The sequence below is a fragment of the Mastacembelus armatus genome, chromosome 6, assembly GCF_900324485.2.
Source record: "Mastacembelus armatus chromosome 6, fMasArm1.2, whole genome shotgun sequence".
Classification (NCBI taxonomy): Eukaryota; Metazoa; Chordata; class Actinopteri; order Synbranchiformes; family Mastacembelidae; genus Mastacembelus; species Mastacembelus armatus.
In genome coordinates, this window is record NC_046638.1 from 3,433,196 (window position 1) to 3,459,705 (window position 26,510).

The window sequence follows — 26,510 nt, forward strand, 5'->3', positions numbered from 1 at the left end:
CAGTAGAGCTGCTATTGTGTTTCAAGTAACTCTGAAGTGTTTCTATCACCTTCACTGACATCATACTGTAATAGTCTGTCATGTCTACACCTGCATCTAATGGATCCAGAGAAAGGCCTGTTTGTATAGCACCTTTCCACCACAAGGCAATTCAGAGTTCTTTATATACAGTATGAAAAAGACCAAGAAAAGAAAAGTAAAATGCTAAATAAATGATAATATATCCAGGTCCTCTGGAGCCCTTTTTCAGAGGGTCAAAGGTCACAATAATGAGACCTTGGTTTTATACTCTGAAGATTTTCTTTTAATCTCATGTCTGTCCAGCTTTTAATTTGGATGGTTCTGGGTTATTAAATTTGGTTTGGGCTGTGTTCAGCCCAAGCAGCAGCGTCTTTTTCATAGTTTTATTAGGCTTGTACATTATTTCACCTTGAGGTTGTATAGTGGCAGCTTTGTACTGACACATCTTTATGAAGGACGCCAAGTATTTCAGCCCATATCTAAGCTAATATTCTTTTTCACTTAGCAGAAAAAGACATAAACACACAAATAATGGATGTGTGTATGTGTCACACGCACGTACACAAACACAAACACGGAAAAGCCACAGCTTTGACTACAGGGCGCCCCGGAGATAATTGGTGTCCTTGGAGTTGAATAAGCTCATTCTAAAACACCTCAGGCCCGGGCTGTCCTGGTGTGTGACTGTCTATTGAATAATTGATTCAGAGAGGGAGGGGCGGGCACTATCAGATCTGCGCATAATGACTTTATATAATTAGCACGCAGCGCTGAAAAAACCATTTGACTGTGGGAGTTTTTTGCAGAGGGAGGGAGCCGGAGCTGTGTGGAGGCTCAGTCTGTGCAGGAGAAGCTCGTGTGAGAGGAACAGCCGCAGTCTGTAGATACAGAAACGCTCACGCACTGACAGCAGCTGAGATAAAGCACAGTCACTCTTGATTTGAGGACGGTTCTGCTCTCGGGTGGGCTGATCCCCGGGCTTGGCTGTTTCCTTCCATCCACAGGCTATTTTCACGCAGAAAGAAACACACTCATCTGTTTCCCTGGGCTTTCTTCGGGGACTATGAGGAGCGGAGCTGAAGTTTGAGCGACTCGGGGGTTGATGCTGTAATTTCCACAGAGTCTGCGCTCATTGCTGTGGTTGGGAGTGTTGTCTTGCAGGCTGAAGACGAGAGAGTGACATTTCTCCTGTTGTTTTCCACAAGGATGGTGCTGGACAAGGAGGAGAGTGAGTCTGTTTGCTGTTTGAACTGACACACATACACCTGCGCCATCTGCAACTGTACAACTGTTCTACTTTTATTATGTCTGTAATGTTCAGTTCACATATATTTAGCATGATGTCATAATTATACAGGACTGGCTCATATTCAGCTGTTTGGAAACACAAACATGAAAAATATCAGCCAATATAACCTAAACATCTATAGTTCATTCAGCTCATTCTAAACTTTGTAAAGGTAGATATTCTATATGTTCCAATGGCTTGTACAGGTGTACCTAATTAAGTGGCCAGTGAGTGCACTATATTAGTATGTGTGTAATTGTTCCACTATAGAGACAGAAGAAAAGGTTATGAGGACTGGAAAGGACTAAATGCCACTGCAGCAAAAAAAAAAAAAAAAAAGAAAAAGAAAACCAGACCATATTTTTATATGTGAAATACTTTTACTAAGATTAATGATGAGGTTTGTTCTTTGTTTCAGAAAATCACTTGAAAGAGCTTAAGGCTTTGGCTGCATGTACCTGACAATGACTTTATTATAGCGTTAGGTGTCTTTCCCATCATGTTATTCTTATATAAATTTGTTAGATATCTATTTAAGCGAATATGGTGGTAATGATAAAAGGTTTCTTCATAGAAAGATTTACCTCTTGAGATATAAACATTCATTATTTCTAAATAACTTTGACCTCAGTTGTTAATGAAATAATTCTTTGCTTTTCATAACTTCCCAAACCCTCAAATTAAGCTTCATGCCATTTTACTTGGTCTCTTTCCTGCCAGGTGTGTCTCTCGTGTCCCTCCAGTCCAGAGAGAAGTCCAGAGGCTGCGCCGGCTGCAACGGGAAGATCCGGGACCGCTTCATGCTGCAGGCGATGGACAGGTACTGGCACGAGGACTGCCTGAAGTGTGCTTGCTGTGACTGCCGTCTCGGCCAGGTGGGCTCCACCCTCTACACCAGGGCCAACCTCATCCTCTGCCGCAGGGACTACCTGAGGTAACCCTGACCCTTTCATGGGTGTTTCTGGTGGAACAAACAAACCCTCCCAGCAGTCACTGACGTTGCCATCACAGACGCCAAGAACAGAATAAGCAACATATTAATAACAATAAAGTAAATACCAGAGATGCAAGACTATAGAGAAGTTAATGCTTTGTTGTGCTGTTCAGTCTGTTTTGAGCATTATAGTGGGACCCTGTGCGTTTTACTGATCTGGCTCGTACTGTCCTTGAAAAGGGGTTTATCCTGCGTAGGGACATGTGGTTTGCCTCTGGATCCATACATTATTAAAAAGCAAACACGTTACATTCTTTCAAGTATGAACTGGTTTGGTGGTGGGGCGTTCGTGAGAGCTGGTAACAAAAGCAACAGTCAACGCTGATCTTATGCACTCTGTGCTGTAACGAAATAAGCAGATTGCAGTGAGTTTGTTTGACATCTCGTTGACACCACGTCAGTGTGGTGGTTTAAGAACGCTCAGCTTTCTGTGGTCACTTAACCTTATGTTTATTCACATCTGTTTGCCTTCTTGTTGATAGATACATGAGGATTATATCACAGCTGGGGTCAGCAGCCAGTTATCTTAGCTTAGCATAGAAACTGGAAACAGAGGAAACAACTAGCCTTCCTCTATCTATTAACAGCTTTACAGGCAGTTACATGTCAGGCTTTGTCTTTTCCCGGGACCAGTAACTTCCTCAATTTGTTGCCTGGTAAATAGGGTTAGAGTCAAACCCTCTTAAAACTGCAAACGTGCCCAAAACTTTGTTTTTTGTACAGATTATCCAGGCAGAACAAGGTGCTAAGCTAAGCAGACCACCTGCTGGTGCTGGATATATATTTGGAAGTATCGACTGAATTAGTGAAGAAGCATATATCCCTAAATTGTCAAACAGATGCTTTAAGTACATCACTCTGAGTTAAGTTGCACTTAAGTTCAGTAGGTTTGTTGCACTTAACGTTATCTTAACCACTTTAAACACTCTTAATGGAACTGTGAAATAAAGAGAAATGCTTTAGATTGTGTGTGAAGCTCCGTCATTAAATCTTTTTGGAGTGAAGTTTTTCATCATCCATCCTCTCATGACAGTGATGCAATGCACTGAATAAGTATGATTTTAAATATGCTTAGATTGAAACAGGTTTCCACCTCTACGCTCTTCAGACCATGAATCATGATAACCTCACTTATATGCAAACATAAACCCGGGCTCAGGCAGCTCTTCTGAGAGTCATATACCATCCATTTTCTTGCCTGAAATAACGAGGTCTGGTGTCAGGTCAGCAGGAGAACTCCTGATATCTCGGCCACATTGTTGAACTCGTGTAAGTCTCATGTACAATCCAGCTGGATTTGGTTGGAGCTAAGTCTCTCATTAGCTGTGCTGCACTTAAGAGACCAAAACCCCTTTTGACAGTTAAATTGGCTAGATTGCCTCCTGTTTTCCTCATCATTGCGAGGGTGCAGACCAAAAGCCTTTGAAGAGCAGGATTAAAACCATGTGATTTCTTTTAATTGGACCATTAGTAGAGAATTAGCATTGAGCTTCACAGCCTCGTTAAGGAGAAGGAAAAAACCCACCAGGTGCCTGTTCAGGACTCCAGCTCGTTAGATCAGAACATTCAGTTAATTAGGACTCGCCTTTGTTCCCGTGTTGGTCACTCGTTTGATAACGTTTTTCATTTGTCAACCAAGGATTTGCAATACACAAACTTGGTGCTTTTCCTCCCTCTTTCAGCAAATGTCGTTTTTCATAGGGGTTCCTCCCAATCCTCCTTTTCTATTTGGCCTCTAATGGAATATGGAAATCAGCAGCGGCCACTTATCTTCATGTGTGTCAGCCTCTCAGGGAGACGTTTGTTTCGTTCTTTTAGAGGTGAATAAGAGGTGAAGCAATCTGCAGCTGGTCAGCTCTGAGTCACGGAGTATTTAAAACAACACAGGGTAGTTTGAGGACAAAACGGACAAAACAGAAACTTCCACTAGGGAGCGGCTGAAAATAAATGTGCTATAAAAGCTGGCAACGAGGAGAGGGCTACATGTCCAGACATTACAAAACTACACATGGCAAAAACACAGATTCTTTTCAAGTCGTTGGCACTGAGGTCATCAGTCATCAATTCAAGGTTGAGACAGACTGAAGAAATTACTTTAGAGGGAAACCAGATTGCAACACTGAAAGCAGCAACATTATCATAGGACAGGTATTATCCATTACCCAGAATCCACTGATTTGGTCCTTCATTTGCCTGGGCTTTATCATTTCTTTGTATAATGTGTTTTAAAAGTTTTGTGCATCCATTGTTATTGGATTTCATTCTGCTTTAAGTAAATATTCATTATACCTTCCTTCTATCTTCTGTGTGATGTTTGCAGCCCTGCCGTCCTCTCACCACACCTGCAACTAATTTGTTGTCATGTCTTGTGCTGTTTAAATGTCTGTTTGTGTTTTAGTTCAACATCCTGATGAAGGCGTGTAGCTCAAACGGTTTAATGTCAGCCATGTAATATTAAAGGCTTTTTGCCATTATACCTCTACACTCAGAGCGCCTTGGATTTGTTTGCCTTCTGTCTGCAGCTTAAGGACAAATTCTGCTGAAGTTTAGATGTTGTCAGATAAATTGTTGCTTTCAGAAAAGTGTAATAAATTCCCTCTCGAGCTCTTACGTGTAAAGTCGATGTAATTTTCTGTGAGGCACAGAACTTTCGTCTGCTTCTCAAAATAAGGTGACATTTTCATATAAATTGTGACATTTTCATATCAGTAAATCAACTGTTTAGTAGCTCCATATCAGCAGCTGATGTAGTGATCTAAGTCATACCTAGTTTATGAAAGATTTTGCATTTGATGTTCTGAACACTCGTTTCTGTGAGAGAAAATCTCATGGTTCACAGTAAGTAAAGCGTTTAAGGTTTTTGTGCAGGAGCAATGTTAGCGTGTTTTTTTAGATTAAATAGAAATGAAAGTTTTTTATGGTGCATCCGCAAAAAGAGAAAAGCTGCACATTGTGTACATACTGTGCACAGCAAAATTAAAAGTATGTACTAAAATAAAAATCATAGAAAGCAGAAAAATCTAGAAAGGTCTTATATAATGAATAACACTGAAACGCATCATTAGCTATTGCATGCACTCATGTAATTTATGGTGCTGGTAGTGGTCAGAGATTCCTCCTCTCCTCCTCTACTCAGAATTACACCTAGGAGACAACTATTTGGCTGCTTGTATTTAGGGTTTACACAATACGGTATGAATGCTGCATTAGTGTGTAGTGGAACGACAATAGCCAGCAATAATCTGTAGGAAATGCAGTGCAGTTAACCACTATAAAACTGTGATTAAAGTAATTGTTTGCAAATGGTGCATGAGCAAGTTCAGGGCCTGTTGAACCAGTTTGTTTCCTTCAGTTCTTGGCTGAAATGTATCTACAGTAAGTGCATCCAGACTATATGCTCTGCTTGCCGCCCTTTCTGCTTCTGCAGGCTCTTTGGGGTGACGGGGAACTGTGCAGCCTGCAGTAAACTGATCCCTGCCTTTGAGATGGTGATGAGAGCCAGAGACAACGTCTACCACTTAGACTGCTTTGCCTGTCAACTCTGCCGCCAGAGGTAAGCTTGGGGGAGCAATTAACCAGGGAGATCAAATTCAGTTGAATTATCTGGAAGGTTTACTGGTGAGTGATCACTATGAGTGTCTTACCAATGCATTGTAATCAGAACGTGATGGAATTTATTGCACAGTTTGAAACCTCAAGGGGTTAAAGACTTTGTATATCACTTGGATAATCATGCAGCAATCATGCAAGATTAATTTTCTGATTAACATAGCAGTGGATGTTTGCTGAAAATATGCCTGAAATGCTCCTATGGGACCTCATGATTCACTTCAGCTCCAGTGAGAACCAAGACCCAGTTCCATATTTTTATTTCTCTCTGCAGATTTTGCGTGGGAGACAAGTTTTTCCTCAAGAACAACATGATCCTATGCCAGCTGGACTACGAAGGAGGCCATCTTAATGGCAGTACTGAGAGGCAGCCTCAATAAGAGGTAATATTCTGATGACGATGAATTACAGTCCCTGACAGCTGCTCTGACAGTTTGAACTAAACCATGCGCTGAGATATCTGGAAGGTACACAAGTGAACTCCAGAGCTCATCCCAAATATGACCATATGTAGACATGGGCCTTCAGACCAGAGGCAGCCAACATAAGCAAAGGTATCCATGTAAAGATGTGGTTTAGCATTTTATCTTGCATTGCATTAAGTATGGACGGATGTACATATGCTTGGTTTTAAAGGTTGTTCATGAAGTTTGATCATTTATAGCATCTTATAGCCTCTAAGCATATAAATAGCATATAAAGCAGGCCGAGAGCCAGTTATGTCACATTAGTTATGACATTAAATTCAGTCTTTTCCCTAAAGACACTTACAAACCTTTTAGTGAATGTCCAACTGTTTTCACTTTCATTTCTGCAAACCAAACTAGTTGTTGATGTGGTTTCCAGTCGCTTACATTGATGAACCCACTAAAAGTTATCAACCAGGTCTGCAGCTCTTCCTTCTTCAGCAGCAGAAATGCAAGTTAAGCAGAACTAGTAAATTAATCAGAACTAAACAGAGCTATAAAAAACAGATTGCATTTGGGACACTGATTCATCAGATGAGCACAAACATGACTCCAAACTGATATATGAGTGATGCACCGTATCTGCTGGATGTGTATAGTAAACAGGCAACTGTCTGGCAATATTTTACCTGCAGAACCTGTAGAAGGTGATATTGCACGGCGGACATTTGTGTTTCGCTGTCTCAGAAAATGATTAGTGCAGCTTTAAAGTTTACTGTGATAACTCACAAGGTGTAGCTTGCACATCACGTCAGTGCATCATGAACTATATGCTGAATACTAACAACATTAACATGTTTTTTTCCTGTTCATTATCAACATAAAACGCTGCATTGCTTCCCGTGCACCACCGCATTTCTGCAACATTGTGCTGTTCAATTCTGTAACCCTGTTGTTTTGTCCAGAACTCAACCCCAGAATAAAGGTGATTCTTCTCCACAGAGAAGCCACCACACAAAGAAGAGTTTAAACCACAGCATCATCTTATATCACAAAGTGGGAGAACGTCTACTATTGTATAAAGACCGCTTCATTTACCTCAGATGAAATTTTGGAGCTGGGTTTTTATGACTCTGCCTCTGTGTTTGGGCTCATTGTCAAACTCTTACCCTGATTGGCCATTCAAAGCCATCAACCTGTGCACCAGTCTGTAGGTTTAAACAAGCCTGAAGACCTTCTTCAAGGCTTTAAACAGCAGACAAATAAATTCTGTGGGAGCAGAGTACTTGTTTGTTCTTGATGGGTGTGTGAGCAGCGGTCAGCTCTGAAGACAGATGGGAGAAGGTTGAAAGCAAGTGCAGCAAATGCCACAGAATCCACAATTATGAAGGTTTCAGGGTGTTTTCCAGTTCAAAAACATTACCCGCAGCCACCAGCAGTCCAGCCTATTATTATAATACTAAGTGTACAACTTCAGTTCATGAAACACACAACACGGTGCAGAGGTTTTACTGTTGGTTGGTTTCAGGTCTTCCAAAGTTCATAGAAAAGCAACTTTAGATGTTCAGAGGTGATTTTCTTTTTTCAAATTAAGATGATGCATTTGAGGATATGACCAACTGTAGTTTTATTGTTTTCTGAGGTGAGAAATGAAGCATCTTTAATACATACACAGATGTTTGTTATACGCTGTGTATTTTGTTTGGAGTGTGTTAAAATGGGAGTTGACTTTAGAAATGTGGCTCCAACACTGTAATTTTGATAAAATGGCTACAGTGAAGGCTTTTTGGCTTCCAGATGCTGCAACTCTTTATAACCTGTCTCCCAAGACCCACATAGCTTTGTTTCTGTTGGACTTCGTGATTCACTGTGACCACTGGACCACTGTGTTTTATGTTATTGTTCTTGGTTCTCTTAAACTTCTTTCACATGACCTCCTTGCCACTCTGTCTCAGCTGAATAGTAATGATAAATTATATTTTTAATGATAATAGAAATGAGGTTTTTGCGTGTTTGATCACAATATCAGTGAAGTTTAATTGAGAAACTTGATTTGATATGTGACACGGTTGCATTGTTGGAACATTTCTTCTATTAACTCCTGCAGATAATTCAACGTTTTCCTTTCAACGCCAGCTAATTTATGTCCAAATATGGAGAACAGGTACATTTATTTGAGGAACACAATGAAATAACATTAGCTCAATAGTAATTTTCCTACTTGTAGATAAGTAATTTTAACAGCTTTAGTCTGAGTAGAAAGTGGTGGTGATTGTCCCTTGAGAGACCGTTGCTAATAACTAATCATAAAGAGGAAGAAATATCAGCTTTATTATGTATTAAGAAGAATATTTATATTTTCTTTGTATTGCTTACAAGGAATTAGGCAAAAAACCACAAGGTGAGCAGAAAAGGATTTATGCCTTAGAAATAATGTGCTATAGTGTACACAGTGTATAAAATCCAAGTGACTTAAGGTTTCTTGGAGCAAATAAAGAATCAGATTCTTTAAAGAGATTATCACAAGTTGCAAAATGTGGTTTACTTGCACATAAAAGACTTTTGTTTGCTATTTGTCTTTTTGCCATATTAAAACAGCTAAAACAATTTAATGGAGCATTAATAATAATAATAATAATCTTCTAAAATAGCTGTGGACTGAAACAGGAGCTACAGTGCTGCTGCAGGCTATTTTCAGCTGTGGTTGACCTACAGTGTGTGTTCATGGTAATGAAGGAACAACAGCTACTGATGCTGATTTACTAGTTTTTGGACAACATGGACTCTATAGCACAGAGGAGTAAGATATACTGTGTCAGGCTGTGGATGCAAAGATAATACTCATTAGTGGATTCAGTTCCGTACTGGATTTGTTGGCAAAATGCAGAATATTGCTGGTCTCATCTAATTTAGGACTATTGCATGTAAAACTGTCATAATGTGTTTGTTTGAATTAGATTAAAAAGGTGTATTTTCTGTAGTGTATTATGAGACAAATAACTTTACTGTTATTTTATTGTGATTAGTGGGTAAGTCGATCCTTTGTCTTTACTGAACCTCGAAAACCACAATGAGTGACCTGGACCTGTTTTATGTTTTCTCCTTTGTCTTTTTGCAGATCAGATCAGTACGACTGCGAGCCAGTTGGACAGTGCAGCTCACAGCAGTTTCCTGTGTGGAAATATCACTGATGGGACACATTTCCAGTTTGAACTCTTTGTTATTGATGTGTTTGATAACTATCCTGAAAGCATTTCTCAGCAGATGGACAAGAGATCAACCAAGATGGAATGATGAAACTATCAGGTGGATATTTTCCAGAGCCCATAAAGTGGACTGAACAGAAATAAGAGTGAAGAAGTGTTTGCAAATAATTCGTAGAGTCCGTTTCACCAAACCTGAAATTTTAGACAGATGGAATGAAGCCCATCAAGCCACACATTGCATCAGCCAAATCATCCATCAGAGAAAAATACTAAATGGTTGTCAGGTTGGTTCTGGCAGTCGCTGAACTGTGCTTTGTGGTGAACCCCACTCATCTGGCATGAAGGAAGCCCATCAAAAAAAAAAAACCGAAACATACTTGGTTCAGCTCAACAAGTGAGGAAGATAAGCAGTTTATCTCGTCACCTTTTGACTCTGAAGACTCGAGTGGGACGACAAACCCGCTGTAGCTTTGTTTTCAATCTGATGTCGAGCTCTATAATTAAACTGAACTGAAATTTCAGTTTGTGTGCTCATTATTTATGTGCGAGGATGACTGTAATTAGTGGGGATTAGCATGACTCCAGAGGAAGAAAAACATTTAAGAATTTAATTTTATAAGACACACTAGTATATGAAATATACTTTGATTCCAATAATAATTTGTCTCAAGTGTTTTTCCACCAAAATGTTCAATAAACTGTCAGTAAAAATCACACTGACCTGTGTTAGAATTTAATGAAGTCTCTTCTAGTGTCTTTAGCTCTTTCTGCACAATGAAGGTCCAACATCTAAATGAATTAACAACAAGCAAGATTTATAAACATTTCATGCTTTGGGAAAATAATGCAGAGACACAAGCTACATTAGCAGGTGCATTTTGAGGCTGAGAGCGTCAGGTATGATGAAGCTGGTGCTCTGCCTGAGACAGTCGGATCCTTGTTTTTGATCAAAATGCAAATAACAAACCACGAGTTACATTCTACAGATGGTGCACAGAACAAAACTATGAGCCAAAGTCATCATTTTGAATAGATGACATAAAACTTTTAATTATTTCTTTGTGTCTGCAAAACAAAAACATCTGTTACTGGGCCAAACTAAAGTACACATAAATCTGCCACAGATGCAAAATACAGTCCTCTTAAATTGAAAAGCTCGAGTGTGTAGATGTGTGTAGTAAACACTTTGCACGTAGGATGAGAAATAATGGACAACCTTTTCATTTCTTTACAAGACACGTCAGTCTTCTTCTTTTCCTTTGGGCTGCTCCCTTCAGGGGTCGCCACAGCGAATCATCTGCCTCCATTCAACCCTATCCTCTGTATCCTCCTCACCCACACCAACTATCCTCATGTCCTCCTTCACTACATCCAAGAACCTCCTCTTTGGTCTTCCTCTAGGCCTCCTTCCTGGCAGCTCTAACCTCAGCATCCTTTTACCAATGTATTCACTGTCCCTCCACTGAACATGTCCAAACCATCTCAATCTGGCTTCCCTGGCTTTTTCTCCAAAACAGCTAACATGAGCTTCTCTTCCTTCTTCAACACGTTTTGCCTTTAACCTGTGTATGGGACAGGGATACTGCTTATGGGACAATATACCAGCCTAGACTAGAGTGGTCAGTTTATTAGGAACAGCAATGGAAAACAAAAGCAGTTTAACACGACAGTCCTGGAATAAAACCTCCTGTAACTACTTGAGAGCTTTGCTGATTCAACTGAATAGTCAGTTTCATCCATCCATTCATTAGGCTATCTATACCCACTTATTCCTCAACCAGGGTCACAGGGATCAGGGATGGAGCCTATCCCAGCTCTGTTTGGGTGAAAGGCAGGGGTACACCCTGGACAGGTCACCAGTGTAATAGAAACACTGTCGGTATAATGCAATAGAATTCAGTAGCATCAGAGAGAGTTGGATCAACACCTCAATAAAACATGATCCTCTTCATGAAGGAGAATTTATTCTGTTTTATTCAACTGCTTTACTTTCAGCCAGGTGAACAAGCCTGCCCTTTATATCTTAAATATTTATATATCAGCCTCCTGTGCACACAGTCGGGCCTTTGGCGCCACCCAGCGGTGAAACGCAGCAGCTGCAGCCTCGGTTCACTTCCGTCCGTCCATTAATAAGGAAGTTACCCCGATGGATGGGAAGCGACGCCAACCGGCTCCTGTCGAGTCTGTTTTCTCGCCGTGAACCTGCGAAGAAGCGTCTTTTCTCTCACCTGTCGGGATGGTGATGTCAACGTTTCAGAAGGTGACCCTCGCGACGTGCCTCGTGCTGTGCGTCGCGCTGCTGCTTCCCAAAATGCTGCTGTCCCGGGGGAGGAAGGATGCTGCGGAGCGGCCGGAGGGTGCGCACCTTAACCGCGGTCTGTTTGACCTTAAGTCGGCCTCAGCGCGCTGTGTGCTGGAGGTTCAGGTTCCGGCCTGACGTTTGTCTTCTGTGCTATAACGTGTTTTATTGTATTTCCAGTCTGAACGTGGGGTGTGCATGTCATTGTCTGTGCAGTTACAGTCTCCTCCCCGGAGAGGGCGCCATAAACACACTTTATTTATTGAATAGAAAGGAGCTTTCAGTTTATTAGGAACACCGGGGTAAAACTAACAACACACCGTCTTTATTTCATATCGATGGGGTCGAAAGAAATCTTTTTTTCTGATGTGCATGATTAAATGATCTGTAACAGTTTGTATTTTAAGGTGCCTGTCCAGGGAAACCAGCTCTTCGGGCTTATTTACAGTTGTTTTTCCTGCTGGTTAGTGAACATTAGCAGAAACTGCTCCATGTAAACGCAACAGGACCTTAAACTGCAGCCTCCACGATGCCAACAGAGCTGAGTGATGGCCATGACCTCAGGGAGCTGCTTTATGCTGACTGCATTATCACGGAGACAGCCAACACCTAATGAACTGAAACTGCAGATTAAAAAACATGAGGAAGTATGAGGATAAGACTGATGTGGTGTCAGAGGTTTCTGTTTAAAAGGGACTGAGCCTGCACATCACACATGTAGAGCAGATGATCAGTTAGACCAAAGGTTTGCTCAAATCTGCTTTTGTGTTCACTTTTGTTATGGATGTTAACACTGAATCCTTCATACAAACGCAGAATAATTACTGAAACAGCAAAGCTGAATAAAAATCAGCTCAGCAAATATAACTAAGCAGCAGATTCCAGGACGTGTGGAATTTGTAACTCAGTTTATCTTGCGGTCATCTGTTCTTCATGTTGTACATTAGTCAGGTTTCCACCAGTCAACTCCCGTGTGAGTCCTCTTCACCTGTCTTCTCGTCCCTGCAGGTCCCGGCCGGTTCCCTCCTATGTTGCACCGTCAGATGGCCCCGGAGGCTCGAGGTCAGAGGGCTGCAAGTTCCAGCTTCTCCAGGGCTCAAAACCCAGAGGCCGTAGTCAGGGGCAAAGGAGCAGGACCTGGAACCGGGGCCGGGACAGGTGCTGGAGGCAAATCCAACCTGGCAGGCCACATCATCCCTGTATACGGCTTTGGGATCTTACTGTACATCCTCTACATTTTGTTCAAGGTAAAATACACATCTGCTGAGTGAAAACATGGATAAGGTGGTGTAGAGAGCACAGAAACCCTTTAACTTAAGCTTTAATTAAACAGGGAAATGTGGATCTATGGGTTGTGTAGCATTGTACCCGTCACCTCTGTTGTAAAGATTTAAAACAGTGCACATCAGAGAAAAGTAGCACAAGCCTCCTACAGTTTTCAGGACTTTCACGTGAATAATTTCAAACACTTGTCTCTGAGTTGACCCTGAAGTAAACAGAGAGGAGCTGCCTGGAATGGTTACATCCTGGGCAAATGGCTTAAATAGAAACAGACACTGTGCTGATTGGTGCTCTCATTGCCTGAACTCTGATGTCGCCTCACTGTTAGATCACATCCAAGGGGAGCAGCAAGCCATCAGTGGGCAGGTGTCCTTCAGTCCGCTCAGAAAACATGAAGAGAAAGATCAGTGAGTATCTTTCCACCTCACTCACATTCATTCCTTCAGCATTTCTTGTTGAATCTTTTTTCCTTTAGCAGCTTTCAGACCTACACCCTTTCACTGCAGTGCTGCATTGTTGTCTAAAGGGTAAAATTATCTTTATCTTAAAACAAAAACAGGGATCCAGGGGCAAAGCCCTTTGGAGTAAAGGAGGTTTCAGCTTTCCTGCCATCAGAGCACAGTGATTTAACCCATTGAATAATCAGTGAACAGCTCTAAATAAAAAGCGTAAATGCTTTTCTGTAGCTCTTGGTATCATCATTCAGTCACATCTAGCCCCAGGAATTTCACTTTCATCTTCACAGTGCATTAACATAATGAGGAACAAATTGATTTTGGTTATTTTCTGGCACATTGTTTCCAATAAAGCATGAATGGCAGTGCATTACAGCTGTAAAAACAAGGGCAATACATTTTTCTTTCCTATTTGGTTGATAAGTGTTTGCTTTGGTTTGTTTGAGCTCATATTGTTTAAACTTGTGCTTTTATTTTTTCCTCCTCATGCTCCAGCTGACTTTGAGCTGGCTCAGCTACAGGAGAAACTGAGGGAAACAGAGTTGGTGATGGAGAATATTGTTTCCAACGCCCATCACAGCCCTGACAGGTGGGTGTGTGCCATCAGCGAGGCCTCCTCGCTCTCTTTTCTTAATTGAGCTAATTTCTTTATTTGATCATTCACTTACAAAAATCTCTTCCACAGCCAAGACAAACCACACTCCCATAAAGTGAAATATGAACATGGAAACCATTTCCGTTTGTCATGCAGTTTGTTTTCTCTCGTTACCACATGTGGATGGATTTTTAATATTTGAGAGAATTAATTACTCAAGAAACCAACAGTTTAGGAGAGGAAGTTGTGCTGTGGGCTGAGCTGTGTGTTTGTGCTGCAGGGTGAAGGGAGTGACGGCGGATGAGGAGGAGAGGCTCCTGCAGCAGCTGACGGAGATAACCCGGGTGATGCAGGAGGGCCAGCTGGTGGAGGGGGTGGATCCTGTGAACAAAGCCCAGGACGACTGGGAAGGTCAGACTAGTGTCCTCCATGATATATGCTCACATGGAAAATTCTGTGCGTTTCCAGAGAATACCAGTCTAGTAGCATTGTAGAAAGAAGTGCAGGCAGGTGCACAAACACTGTACCTTTTCTCCTCGTAATGTGGCATAGATATAGAATTAAATCTACACAAGACGATGACTTCAGATGACTCTTTGTCTTCTGAATTTGATTTACCAGTGCAGTGTTTTCTAGCACTAGCATATTCTTAAAATTGAATACTCTGAGCACTTAAGATATCCAAGTAAGGAAACCAACAAGGAGGAGATTTTAAATTTCCTTGCCACTGCACTAGCATGCAGTAACTGCAACACTTTCTACATTTTGTTTGGTATACATTGGGAAATGCTTCTCAGTAAGATTTCTCTTTAAACTTTCCACAGATTACCCAGAAGCACCTCATCAGTATTGGAAACATTCCTGCTGCAGTTGTCAGCAGAGTCAGGAGCACCACAGCCCACGGACGGAGAGAGGGGAGGAGAGGACACGAGCTGATGGAGCTGCCCTGTCGGAAAACATTCCTGCAGAGGATGTTGCAGGTAGTGAAGAGGCAGAGGAAGCTGAGGATCTGAGTGAAGACACTGTAAGTAAATCTGTCTTTACAGCAATGAGTGAAGAAGGTGTGGGGACAGAGAGTGATTTAGGTATAAACCAGGAAGGGGACTTCCATAAACACAAAGAGGGAGAAGGTCAAATTGATCTGGGTGTACCAGAGCAGGATCTGGCTGGAGTCCTGAAGGAGCTGGAGCTCACCTTGAAGATGACGTCCATGATGGAGCAGGAGAAGATGGAGGACTTTACGCTGCCAGCGGAGACAGAAACGTCGAGCAGTCGGGTCAGATGCAGGAACAAGAGAAGGAGAGCGAAGAAAGCCTCACAATGACCCCAGTGTCACATAATCCTGAGCCTGGATGCATGAAAATGTGTTGCTAGGCTTGTATATCTTTACTTAAGGGAGAAAGTGTGTGTAGAGGACACTGTTGATATCAGTTTAATTCATTGGCTTAAACATTAATAAGCATAGGTTGTGGTCTTTAAACATGCTTCTTTGGAAAAAGAGGCCTCATTTCCGAAATGGCCACAGTTAAATGTGATAAATATGCACAATGTAAATTCACAGGTTTTCATTTAAGACCTACAGGAAGTGTAGAAAGGATTTCTTCAGAGCAGGATTGTATAGAAAAAAAATAATAGACAAGTTGTTGAAAACGAGCACCAGAAACTACGAAAACAAAACAAGTACGTCTTTCTGTCAGGGAGTTGTTGAGTTAGCCATGCTTGATCACTTTTTCCTATCAAGCGTTTTTTTCTTATCGTATACAATGAATTAACATTTACATCAAGTGCTTGTATTAAATGGTGCGTTTGCAGTTTTTAAATGAAGAGACTAAAGATGTGCTTGTTCTGCAAATTAATATTTTTTGAAACACCAAAATAAGCAACTCTAGCTGAGATCAGAACCTTTTTATATGAATCTGCAATACGAGCAGACGATGCAAGTTTATAACTAATTTGCTGGGTTGTTTGTGCCTTGTCTCACATTTGTTTGCATGTTTTGAAGAAAACGGTCCCTTCAGCCTATTTATTTTACACTTGCAGTGTATAGATGGGATTTTTACAGGTGACACTCCTTTAGTGTGAATGGACTGTACTAAAATGTTTGGGAAAAAAAACGCACATCACTACTGTCCTGTCTAGATAATTAGTATTTATGTTAAAATATTTTCTGTACCAGTACCATTTTAAGAGTACAACACAGTACCTTATTTATTAAACACATTTTACTTTCAAAATCTATCCACTGTGCATGGATATACGTGATTAAGATACTGTGAATAACTTTTAGTTTGATTTATTTTACTATAATTGTTAAAAGCCTCAGTCAGACTCTTGAGACTCCCAGTGTTAGCTGGCTGCAATATTGATTGTGCTGATATTGAAGAAGATTCAGCTGTAAGTCAGATAAATGTGCGCTAAGTCATTAATGTAATAAAGTGTAGGAACACATTTCAAAAAAAAAAGTTTATTACTTGTATAATGGTACAGTTTACCCATACAAAAGCAACATTGGTTCATGTTAGCAGAGAATATTGTGGATTAACAGCAAGTGGCACAACAGCAGCTTTCCTGTCTAAAAAGTTATTGAGTGTCAGGTTGGTCTTTGACCTACAGGAAGTAGATCACTGGTTAGACTGCTGCCTCAGTGCTCCATTGGTTCATCAGCTGCCTCTCCGGCCGGTTCGTCTGCAGGCTGGGCAACCTGTGACACAGACAAACATCAGGACCTAGAACTGATTTTAACCGTCCTAACACAGACATTTTGTAGTGTTACATAGCGTTTCATGGATGTATCTGCAAATTTCTGCCTTTTACTGTACAATTATCGGTTTCCTTAAATGAAAACAAGCAGAGTTCAAACTAGACTGGATAAATCCCTGCAGTACCTTTCTCTGTGGCCTCTCCTCCAGTCCCTCCAGGAACGGAGCAACATCATCATCGTCATAAATGACAAACTCCATTTCCTTCCCCACAATGCCAATAGAAACATTCTGAAAAATATGGAAAAGAAATACTCAAGGAAAGGTCTGTAGAGGATTTCATTTCAAAGAAAATGGACATTTTTAGTGCCAAGTAAAGTTGGGCTCATTAACTCTGAGTCCTGTATTACAGCTGTTTGCTTAACTGGAAAACCTTTTAGTGTCTTATTTCACATATTTTGAAAAAATATACAACTTAGTATTCCAGATGTAACAGTAATGTAACAATGAAAGGCCTAAAATGCAGTTTCACCAGATTTCATTCTTCATTTGCCACTTGGCTGAATGACTAAATGTTCTGTACATTCTTTTTTAATCAACAAAAGAAAAAAAATAGCACACTCAGTACAACATTTGTTAGCCAAAAATAAAACTGCTGAGCTGGTGTACCTTGGTAGTGAGATCTTGCTCGGCGGGGAGGGTTTCTCTGAGAGCACGGAGGCCATGCTGGACCAATTCATTCAGATTACCTGAGAACAAAACACCAACACTGCACTCAACATGTATTCTTAATGTTTTACTTATCAATCTGCAGATCAAATACATCTAATAGTACTGAGATGTTCCTCGCTTTGTTTCCATGTTTTTGGACACTAATGATCACTTAACATATTCTAACAATGAGAAGTGACTAAATTTGATCTGATAAAATACTCACCAAATTATTTATAGATGACAGATGTGTGACACAAAAAATTAACTGTTGAAACTAATAATGATGCAAAAACATATTCAGCTGCAAAATCTGTGGCTACTTAGATACAACAGATGAAATAGAAATGTGGAAGGTGAAAAAATGAAATTCAGTCTCACAGTCAGAGAACTTGTCCATGCATCTCTCCAGGTAGGTGCGTGCAGACTGGGAACGTGCTCCGATGGACATGGCTTTGCAGTCAAAGTAATTTGCTGAAGGGCAGGTCTGGAAGATGTGAGGTCCCATATCCTGAGTAACACATAAATATGAAGAGTTTTATATTCAATCAGTGCACCCCATGTTCTTCCAGTAAGAAAAAAACACTAGAATCAATTTAGATATTTATTATAATATTATGAATGAACATACTTACATCATAGCCTGCAATGAGGAGTCCAACACCATATGGCCTCCTCCCATAACGCTGTGTTGGGATTTGGGTTTCTAGATTTTCAGTCAAGGATTCCTGCTGATATTTACACTTATTTTCAAGACACTTTAAAATCAGTGCACTTAAGAGTTGCCTTTCCTACATTATCAATAAAATCTTAACAGGAACATGACATTTTTATTGAATAACTTCAAACAGTAGAAAGGATACTGCTGCCAACAAGAGAGACGAGACGTGACGTGGGGAGAGGCCTGTCAAACACAAATCTCGAGTCCAAGCACTCCTGACGCATGAAGTTACTATGGGAGAGAAGGTGTTGGCATTATATAAAAGTAATTACAGCTTTATTAAAAAGCGACCATCAAAGTAGCTGTGTCTTACCAGAGCAGTCTGGCATCAGCAGTCAGTCCAGCAATGGAGATGCCGATATGGTTGTCGACATTGAGTATCTTCTTCTGGTGGGCAGCCAGTTCAGACTGGGCTCTCTGCACAGACACAAAACATCACCGATCAAGAGACCAGTACCTCGCTGTGTGGTGAGTCTGTTGTTAGGGGTGTTATAATTCATTTTACAGTCCCCATTGAAATTACACAGAATAATTTTCTTCAGTTGTGTGCGGCTTTTCCAATTATGACAAGATCCCAGGGTGGCTCTAACTACAGCGAGGGAGTTCATTTTGACATTACTGAGAATTTAGACTAGACTGACATGCAAAAACATGACTCTAACCTGGGTGTTAATTGTTAAATTAATTTCCAGTCTCTACAATCCTTCAGTGGCCATGGTTTGAACACCTCCACAGGCAGTTTTGTGCTAATACTCACGAGACTCCGGACACACAGGACACTGACACTGTACCTTTAGTGCAACTAGAACTGCATGAGTTCTGGATTTCAGTCCTACAGTTGCAGAGCCTTGCTTCACTGCCTCCATGGCATATTCGATCTGATGAATCCGGCCCTGTGCACAAATGGACAAGACTGTTACCACGTTATGTTATGACAGGCCTGAAGTACGGACATTTACTTTTGTAGGTGAAGGCAAACAGCAGCTTACCTGCGGGCTCCATACTGTCACATCGTTGTCGTACTGATTGCGGAACTAGAGGCAAAGACAAGTGATAATAACACCCATTAATTCACAGTAACATTGAAGAAAACCTATTTGTATGAAAACAACACAGCTCACATAGTTGTCTTGCATCGTCAGCAGTATCCTGATAATATCTGACAGACTAAGGTAAGTTACAGGTGCATGTATGACTTGCCCACAGCCTGGACTCTTCTGGAATAAGGTTTTAAGTTTCTAACATCCCTAAATAATTGATAAGAGTTGCAGCTCCTGGTGCCTGGCTCTGCAGCTGGTGGTCAAACACAAACCAGGTAGTTGGTGCTCTATAAAGTTCAGCGCTTCATAGTTAACTGTCATTAGCCGGATCGAAAACACCGACAAGCTGCTGAATCATTACACCGAGTGGAGATCAGAAAACAAGCGTTCAGCCTGCAGCCACAGGCCGGTGAGTTTGGGGAAACGAAAGTGAAAGACCCGACGCTTCCATCGCTGCTTTGACTGCTAGGATCCGCTAGCTACTTAGCCTTAGCATGCTAACCTTCCCACCAGCTAGCAACGCTCTTGTCATAAGTGATTCGAGCCGCTAAATAAAAGTAAACCGGGTTAATAAAACATATTTTAAGGCGGAATCATCAGAGAAATATTCACTGTGAACATTTTCTTTAAGCTCACGTCGTTTAGCCGGCAGCTAACGTTAGCAGGCACTGTGGGTGTTTTGCTTACTCACAGCTAGCAACGTTAGCAACCTCAGAGTGAATTAACTAAGATTTCTGTATTTCTTGATAAACTGTAATACATGATCTTTGCTGTTAAATATTTAATATATTTCATTAATATTAAATTGGCCAACGTATATAGAATTACATTCATACTCACCATCTCTGCTTCTAAAGGTGTCACCTCACTCCGCCTGGGCAAACGATCGGAACTCGATTTATTTTCCTGAATGTACAGTCAGAGAAAACAGTAGATCCCCGATATGAATTCAGGGATCGATTGAGTCTGAACACAGCGGGTCAATAAATATGATCTATTGTCTGATTAAACAACCATCAGTAATCAATAGGCTGTATAGCTAAAGGCGAAAACATCGGAAGAACATTAAATGCATTTTATTGCATAGGGAATGTTAAAAATCCAATAATATGAATGAAAGGTTGGCGCATTTTTACTTATTTTGCTGCAATTACTTCTGTATTTCTACTAACGTTGTGAATGCATCACTTTTACATTTAATGTAGTAATTTCAGTAGTAGTAGTAGTAATTTCAGAATGGAGTATTGCTACTTTTATTCAGGTCAGTACATCTTAATCCCTCTGATTTTATCCTATAAACCTTCAAAGGTAAATGATCCAAAAGAATAAAATTCAGGAATCCATTAAATTTATATCCTTCATTAGATAAATCCCTAAAAACAACAGCTGCATTAATGAGAATAAAAAAAAATCAAGTTGCAGGTTTACGCTGAATCGTTTCTGTTCTGCACAGTGTTTTTACATGGACACTAGGCGGCAGCAGTAAATTAGACTGTGACCGTGGGCGCTTCTTTGGGAACTGCCAGGAAACACAACGCTGCTGCTGTTACAGCCATGTTTCTCCACACAAAACTTCAGGATGATCAGGTTGTCCTGCAGACGACAGTGGTGGGTGTTTTTATATGTGTGTGTGTGTGTGTGTGTCTGCTAGTGTCCATGATGTTGAAGTCATGTCTATCTAATCATTTGAATGAAAATCCAGTCATGGTGAGTGAAATAATGAAGGCCCACCTTCACTAGAACCAACTTTAGTTAAGCTCAGTTTATTTAGGGATTTTAACACAGTATTATCATGAATCTGATTTTCAATGCTAGAAAGCAATAGTGCATCAATAGGAAATAAAATATATGAACTTCACTGTCATTCCAGTTGCAACTGTTTGGTAGCTGTAGGCCTGTGTGATTGAATATCTTTATTCTTATGGTGAGAGATAAACTGAACTGCATGAGTCAGTAATTGAGTATAGACATAGTTGAATGCATAAATAAATGCACACAATAAAAGTGACCCAGGTTGTCAAGATAACGTTTGTAAAAGTCAAAAGCATCTAGCAGGTCATGTGCACTCTGCTACTTTAAAGGTAAATGCCACCTATTTTAATAATTCATGTGTTATTTCTGTGCCAAGGAGCACTTCAGTCAATATTTCCCATCCACTGCGATTTTATAAAGCCAGAAACACATGACCTTTAAACTGGAGTGAAAATTTGCTTTGCTGGTTTTGTTGTCAGTGTTGAAAAGAGGTTTTAAAACTCATTTATATGTAAGCCACACTAGAATAATAATGTGTGACGTTAGAGGTTGTCAGCAGCTTATTTATTATCTATGAAGCAGAAGCTGTTGATGCTGCTTCTATGTGAATGGCAGATGGAAGTAGTTTTTCTTTCTTGATTTCTGTTTTTAGAAAAGTGCCAGAGTTCACAAACACTGACTGAAGCATTTTGACCCATGGAACAAATGTAAACTCTTATAATGAACCTTTTTGATATGGTTCTCAAATCTTTCTTTCTTTACATTTCCACCAGAACCGATGTGGATTCATTATAGTCCTGGAAAGCATTTTATAAATAGTCCCTTTGAATGTCTCTTTGTATCTTTCATAGAGAACATATAAATAAACATATAGAGCACAATAAAATAACCTAGTGGATTATTGTAGTGATACCACATAATGAGCACTTCCTATTGAAACACAAGCTGTCCCTCCCAGAGAATTATGATAGCTGAGTAAAAACAGGTCAATAACTGAGACCTTTAGAGAAATTAATATGGATTCAATGTTTGTATATGACTTTGTACTGCTATATTTAGGGCCCAAGCACTTGAGGTGGGAAGCCCTATTTTTTCTGGAAGGGGTTATTACTATTATTATTGCTATTATTATTATTGGCTGTTGACAATAGTAAATCGATTAGCCACTTGGACTTGCATTTTCACTTTTTCACATTGGCATTGGCATTAATTGGATGTCCCGGTCCCATGGTGCTGGGGAAGAACCAGAGAACCAAGAGGCACTTCGGTACAGCCCATTCCCAGGGCATGTGCTCACAGGCCGGCTAATGGCCGCTGGACGTCCTTGGTCCTTGGTCCTTGGTGTTGAGGAAGAACTGGAGAACCAAGGGGCACTGTGAAACAACCCAATCTTCCATCATCAATCTTTTTGCCTTGGGACCCTTTAAAGCAATGAAATGTGTTCTTCCCACTGCTTGTCATGGTTGTATATGTTGACCAGTTTCAGTCATATCAGCTTTTTAAGCTCATGTGAAAATTAAAAAATAAGTGTGAAACATGGAAACAACAACAAAGATTTGTGGAATGTCTCAGAGAACGAAGTGTAACTTTGTGCAGCAGGAGTGTTTCTGTTAATCATGGTGAACCCTTACATTTAAATAAATGTTGGTTTTCCCTTCTTCAGAATTGATGCTTAAACATGCATGTAGTATTTCCTCTATGGCTTAATACTGACATATTATTATTACTCCAAGGATTCTGTCACTTCCCATGCTGTGTGTCTCTGCTATCAGATAAATGCCCACTGATAGCTTCATCCTCTCGTAAGTCCAGCCCTGTGTCTGGATTTAAGCTTGGCCATTGCTTGCCTTTTTTCTCTGTTAATAATATCTGATGTCCCCTTGATCCAGGAGGAAGGGGGAGATGAATTAGTGGAGCTGTGCTGACGAGCTCTCCTCCTCTGCCAAGGCAGCGGCAGCACGGCGGTGGCCATTACATCAGCGCGCCAACCTCCTCCTTTGTGATTGAGATTGTAAGAGCTGTGCTGAGCTCAGCGTGTTTTTTTTCTTGGGGGCCTCATTTAACTCTGCCAAACGGCCCCCTGTTTAATTTTTCAAATGGAGAGCAGCCTGAGTCACTGTGTGATGGGTCCAAGCCACAGTGTAGACTTGATGTACAGAGTGAGGCTGAGGTGTTTTAGGGAGTAGAAGAGTGTGAGTGTGCCCATTCTTCCACCCATTCATGGTTTTCAGATTGTCTTTATCACACTGATCACAGTTTAATTCCACACCAGATTCCACTGTGTTTTAATTTTGTCGTGACTGTTTCCTGAGCTGCAGGCCATCACTTCTACATATTCATATGTGCATACGGCATGTTTATTTTGCATCCCTTGTGTCCCAAATGTGTTTTAGCCTGGAAAATGACTGGACCAATGTGCAAGAAATGTGATGGCTTTGCCAATATTACATTAACCTGGCAGCTATCCTATAACAAAGCAGGTCAGTGGTCAGAAGCCGCACAGCAAACGTAGGAAATAATGGCCCCTCCCCTCCATAAGTTTTATGAGCCCGAATCCTGCATGTCGTCAATATGTCGTCATTGGCGTTAACATTTTCCTATAGCGAAAAGGCCAGAGCATACGAGTGAGAGGAGAGGTGCACTGGGAGTCTTGCAGAGATCCTTTTCCGTGTGTTCCCATCATTTTCCTGGTGTTGATGAAAGAGCTTATGCAGCATTTCAGTGGCAAATGGCTGAAGAGGCTTTTTCTGTATAAAAAAAAAAAATGCAGTACCTGGTGAAGCACTTAATAATATCAGCAGCTAGACAGATACTGTCTTTGCTTAGTCTATAAAGCTAAAAATAGACAGCTAATAAGTAAGTAAACCACACTTCTTATGTCTCTAGAAAATCTATACACAATCTATACAACAAATACCAGTCCACTTTAAACATCTGATTACATTTTGGCTATTGAGTCATCAACAGTAATCACCAAAGAGTGACTGAGTAATATTTGCTGTAACAAGAAAACGCAGTCCTGGAAGAAGTTGATTTCAGTCATTATTTTAACAGTCATTACAGTTTTCCAATCCATCTTTTTCATTGTTTTATTGCCAGGAAATACGCCCACAGCAAATGATGAAGAACCAGAATCCATCATTTTACTGCTCCGATTGCACTGCCCACAGTCACAGAACAGAAGCTTTTTAAGCTTTTAAGTTTTAATAGAAGATTGCACTTGTTCTAGTGAGATAACACCAAAACACTGAGCTAAAAATACATGGATACATGAGATAAAAAATATATAACAACTAAAAAAATCTGATATGTGAGTGGGTACTATTTTCCAGTAAATGCACTGGCAGGTAAAAGGCATAAACACTGTTCAGTCCTTTGTTAAATATACAATGGTAATGGCCAAGTCACATACATTTTTTTGTGCTGTTTTTGTTTTGCAGTGTCACATCTGCAACCCCTTAGAGAGGACCTCCACTTACTGCAACAATGGCTGCAGGTAAATACCACTCAATACTGGACAGTTTATTGGTTAATACCACAGATTGTATGTACAGTATGGTTAAATGGAGATTGCAAGCAACTTTTTTTTTTCTTCATAAATGTCATAAAAGATTTTCCTACTTGTATGTCAGAGGATTGTTACTGTGCAGGTTTCTGCATGTGTCCCATTTTTCCAATCTGTCTCAAAAGAAGTCAGATGTCTGTATGAACACTGAAAATAATTTTGCTTAGGGTAATGATTCCCTCTGTTCATACTGACCCTCATCATGCACGTTGTAAGTGATGGGGGGCAGAGTGTGCTCTCCTCATTTTAGTGTAAAAATATATTCTATCTGAAGTTTATATGTGTCTGAGTTAAAAAGAGTAAAGTTTTCTCTACAGTTTCCATCAATCTAAAACTTCAGTTTGCTGGTGTAAACTAATGTCCCAGACTGACCATGACACTTGGATAATAAAAATAACTGACCATAAAATAAATGGATGAGCTGCTTCCATCCTTATCATCTTGGACAGTAGAAAAATACTGGAAAGCCTTTGACTTCACTGACTTTTGATGATAACACAAACTGAACTCATTTGAAAACCAAGGCACCAAAACCATTTATTCCTTTGTCATACCATGTCAGTGTCAATGCAGTAACAACTGATGATGCCAAGCATACAGAAAGAAGACATCCAGTCATTACTTTGGCTCTGCAGCAAACGTTTGAGCATTAATTGCATTTTCTCATCTAGAACTGCACTTTTGGAGTAAAAGTAATGTGAGTGGTCACTTTTTGAGATGGTACCATTGTCTTCTGTCAGATATTCTGTTTAATATACACAAATTATTATTGAATAGCAGCAACAGAAGAGAGAAATGATACAATGAATCAACCTAAATGTCATGATCGATTGGAATTACTCAGGCCATCAGTCTTTTTTCATGACGACACAAGATTTGATGATAGCAAGAGCCGGAAGAAGCTGGGAGAGGTCTCGTTATGAGCTGCCCATTTCATTTTGTTGTCGCTCCAGATCAGACTTTTCAAGACAATGAGGTATTTCATTGCAGATGAGTGTTTGACACAAATCCCACCGTTGCGTACGATACGAGTCGGATTTCTGACTTGTGTGCAGTTCAGTTCAGTGAATCCCTCTGATTCCAGTTTCATGTGATGTGACCTTTGAGTACCTAATGCAGAATTTATATGAAAGCTCATGGTTTAGTAATCAGCTCATGGCTGATTTAAATGGTTATATGCTGCTAAAAAAGCCAATGACTAGTTTTTAGGAGCCATTGTTATGTGATCATGTCATCAACTTCAATGGTGGGGTTTACCCTGACATTGCGTAATTATGGATCATTGGTTACAGCAGGACAAGCATGGCAGCAAATCTGGACAGAGAGTCATGCCAGTCAATACTCACTGAGATGAAGAAGTCCAGCACTGAGCGTGTGCACAGAAGTTCGGGTTCATATCAAAAGGTTAGCTCAATTTGATATTTACGCTATTTGACCCTGGACTTTTTTCAAAGCGTCGGTTTTCAGTAGAGGAAAAGATGTTTTACCAAGGCCAGGTCCTTTATTTTTTTTTGTCCGCAGAAACATCATCAACTTGGAACTTGTGTGATTTAGCCCCTAAAGGGCAGGATACACTTTGGTGGACGCCTTTGGGCGGGTGTGTGATCAAGTGTTGTTCCGGAGACACCTGGCTGCTCCGGCTAATCTATTCATTAAATCTCCATAATGGCCTCTTGTGCTTCAGGATCCATCATGTCACAATAATGGCTTTTACGAGTAAAGGGTGCTTTTAACTGCATTTGACCGATTGGAAAAACTGTCCCGTTTCTGTTGAGCAGAAAAAAATGCAATGGTTATACACACCATATTAATTTCATTGCTCTGCCCGCAGAACCATTAACTTCTAGACCTCTTTATGTCGACCAGG

General features: G+C 40.5%; 3 protein-coding genes across 6 annotated transcripts; 2 read left to right on the forward strand and 1 right to left on the reverse strand.

Moving 5' to 3' along the window:
- Window positions 1-659: 659 nt before the first annotated feature.
- Window positions 660-10,046, forward strand: LOC113133406 (rhombotin-1-like). Of its 2 annotated transcripts, none has more exons than XM_026312204.2 (5): window positions 660-1,249; window positions 2,030-2,243; window positions 5,731-5,856; window positions 6,187-6,295; window positions 9,438-10,046. In XM_026312204.2, exons 1-4 carry the CDS (start codon window positions 1,228-1,230, stop codon window positions 6,290-6,292), a joined length of 468 nt encoding a protein of 155 aa, XP_026167989.1. In that variant the 5' UTR covers window positions 660-1,227; the 3' UTR covers window positions 6,293-6,295; window positions 9,438-10,046. The 2 variants fall into 2 exon arrangements, with proteins under 2 accessions (XP_026167989.1, XP_026167988.1); XM_026312203.2 differs by having other exon boundaries at window positions 662-1,249; window positions 9,441-10,046.
- Window positions 10,047-11,540: 1,494 nt separating this feature from the next.
- ric3b (RIC3 acetylcholine receptor chaperone b) lies at window positions 11,541-16,393 on the forward strand. 3 transcript variants are annotated; one of them, XM_026311922.1, is made up of 6 exons: window positions 11,541-11,900; window positions 12,833-13,071; window positions 13,434-13,512; window positions 14,056-14,149; window positions 14,436-14,566; window positions 14,980-16,393. In XM_026311922.1, exons 1-6 carry the CDS (start codon window positions 11,762-11,764, stop codon window positions 15,477-15,479), a joined length of 1,182 nt encoding a protein of 393 aa, XP_026167707.1. In that variant the 5' UTR covers window positions 11,541-11,761; the 3' UTR covers window positions 15,480-16,393. The 3 variants fall into 3 exon arrangements, with proteins under 3 accessions (XP_026167707.1, XP_026167708.1, XP_026167710.1); XM_026311923.1 differs by having other exon boundaries at window positions 11,543-11,882; XM_026311925.1 differs by having other exon boundaries at window positions 11,546-11,785.
- A 206-nt stretch (window positions 16,394-16,599) lies between these two features.
- psma1 (proteasome 20S subunit alpha 1) lies at window positions 16,600-20,261 on the reverse strand. Its single transcript, XM_026311926.1, has 10 exons — window positions 20,167-20,261; window positions 19,276-19,320; window positions 19,078-19,179; window positions 18,600-18,703; window positions 18,429-18,517; window positions 18,201-18,271; window positions 17,947-18,076; window positions 17,524-17,603; window positions 17,041-17,145; window positions 16,600-16,856 (listed from the first exon to the last, which is right to left on the reverse strand). Exons 1-10 carry the CDS (start codon window positions 20,167-20,169, stop codon window positions 16,797-16,799), a joined length of 789 nt encoding a protein of 262 aa, XP_026167711.1. The 5' UTR covers window positions 20,170-20,261; the 3' UTR covers window positions 16,600-16,796.
- Between the last annotated feature and the right edge of the window lie 6,249 nt (window positions 20,262-26,510).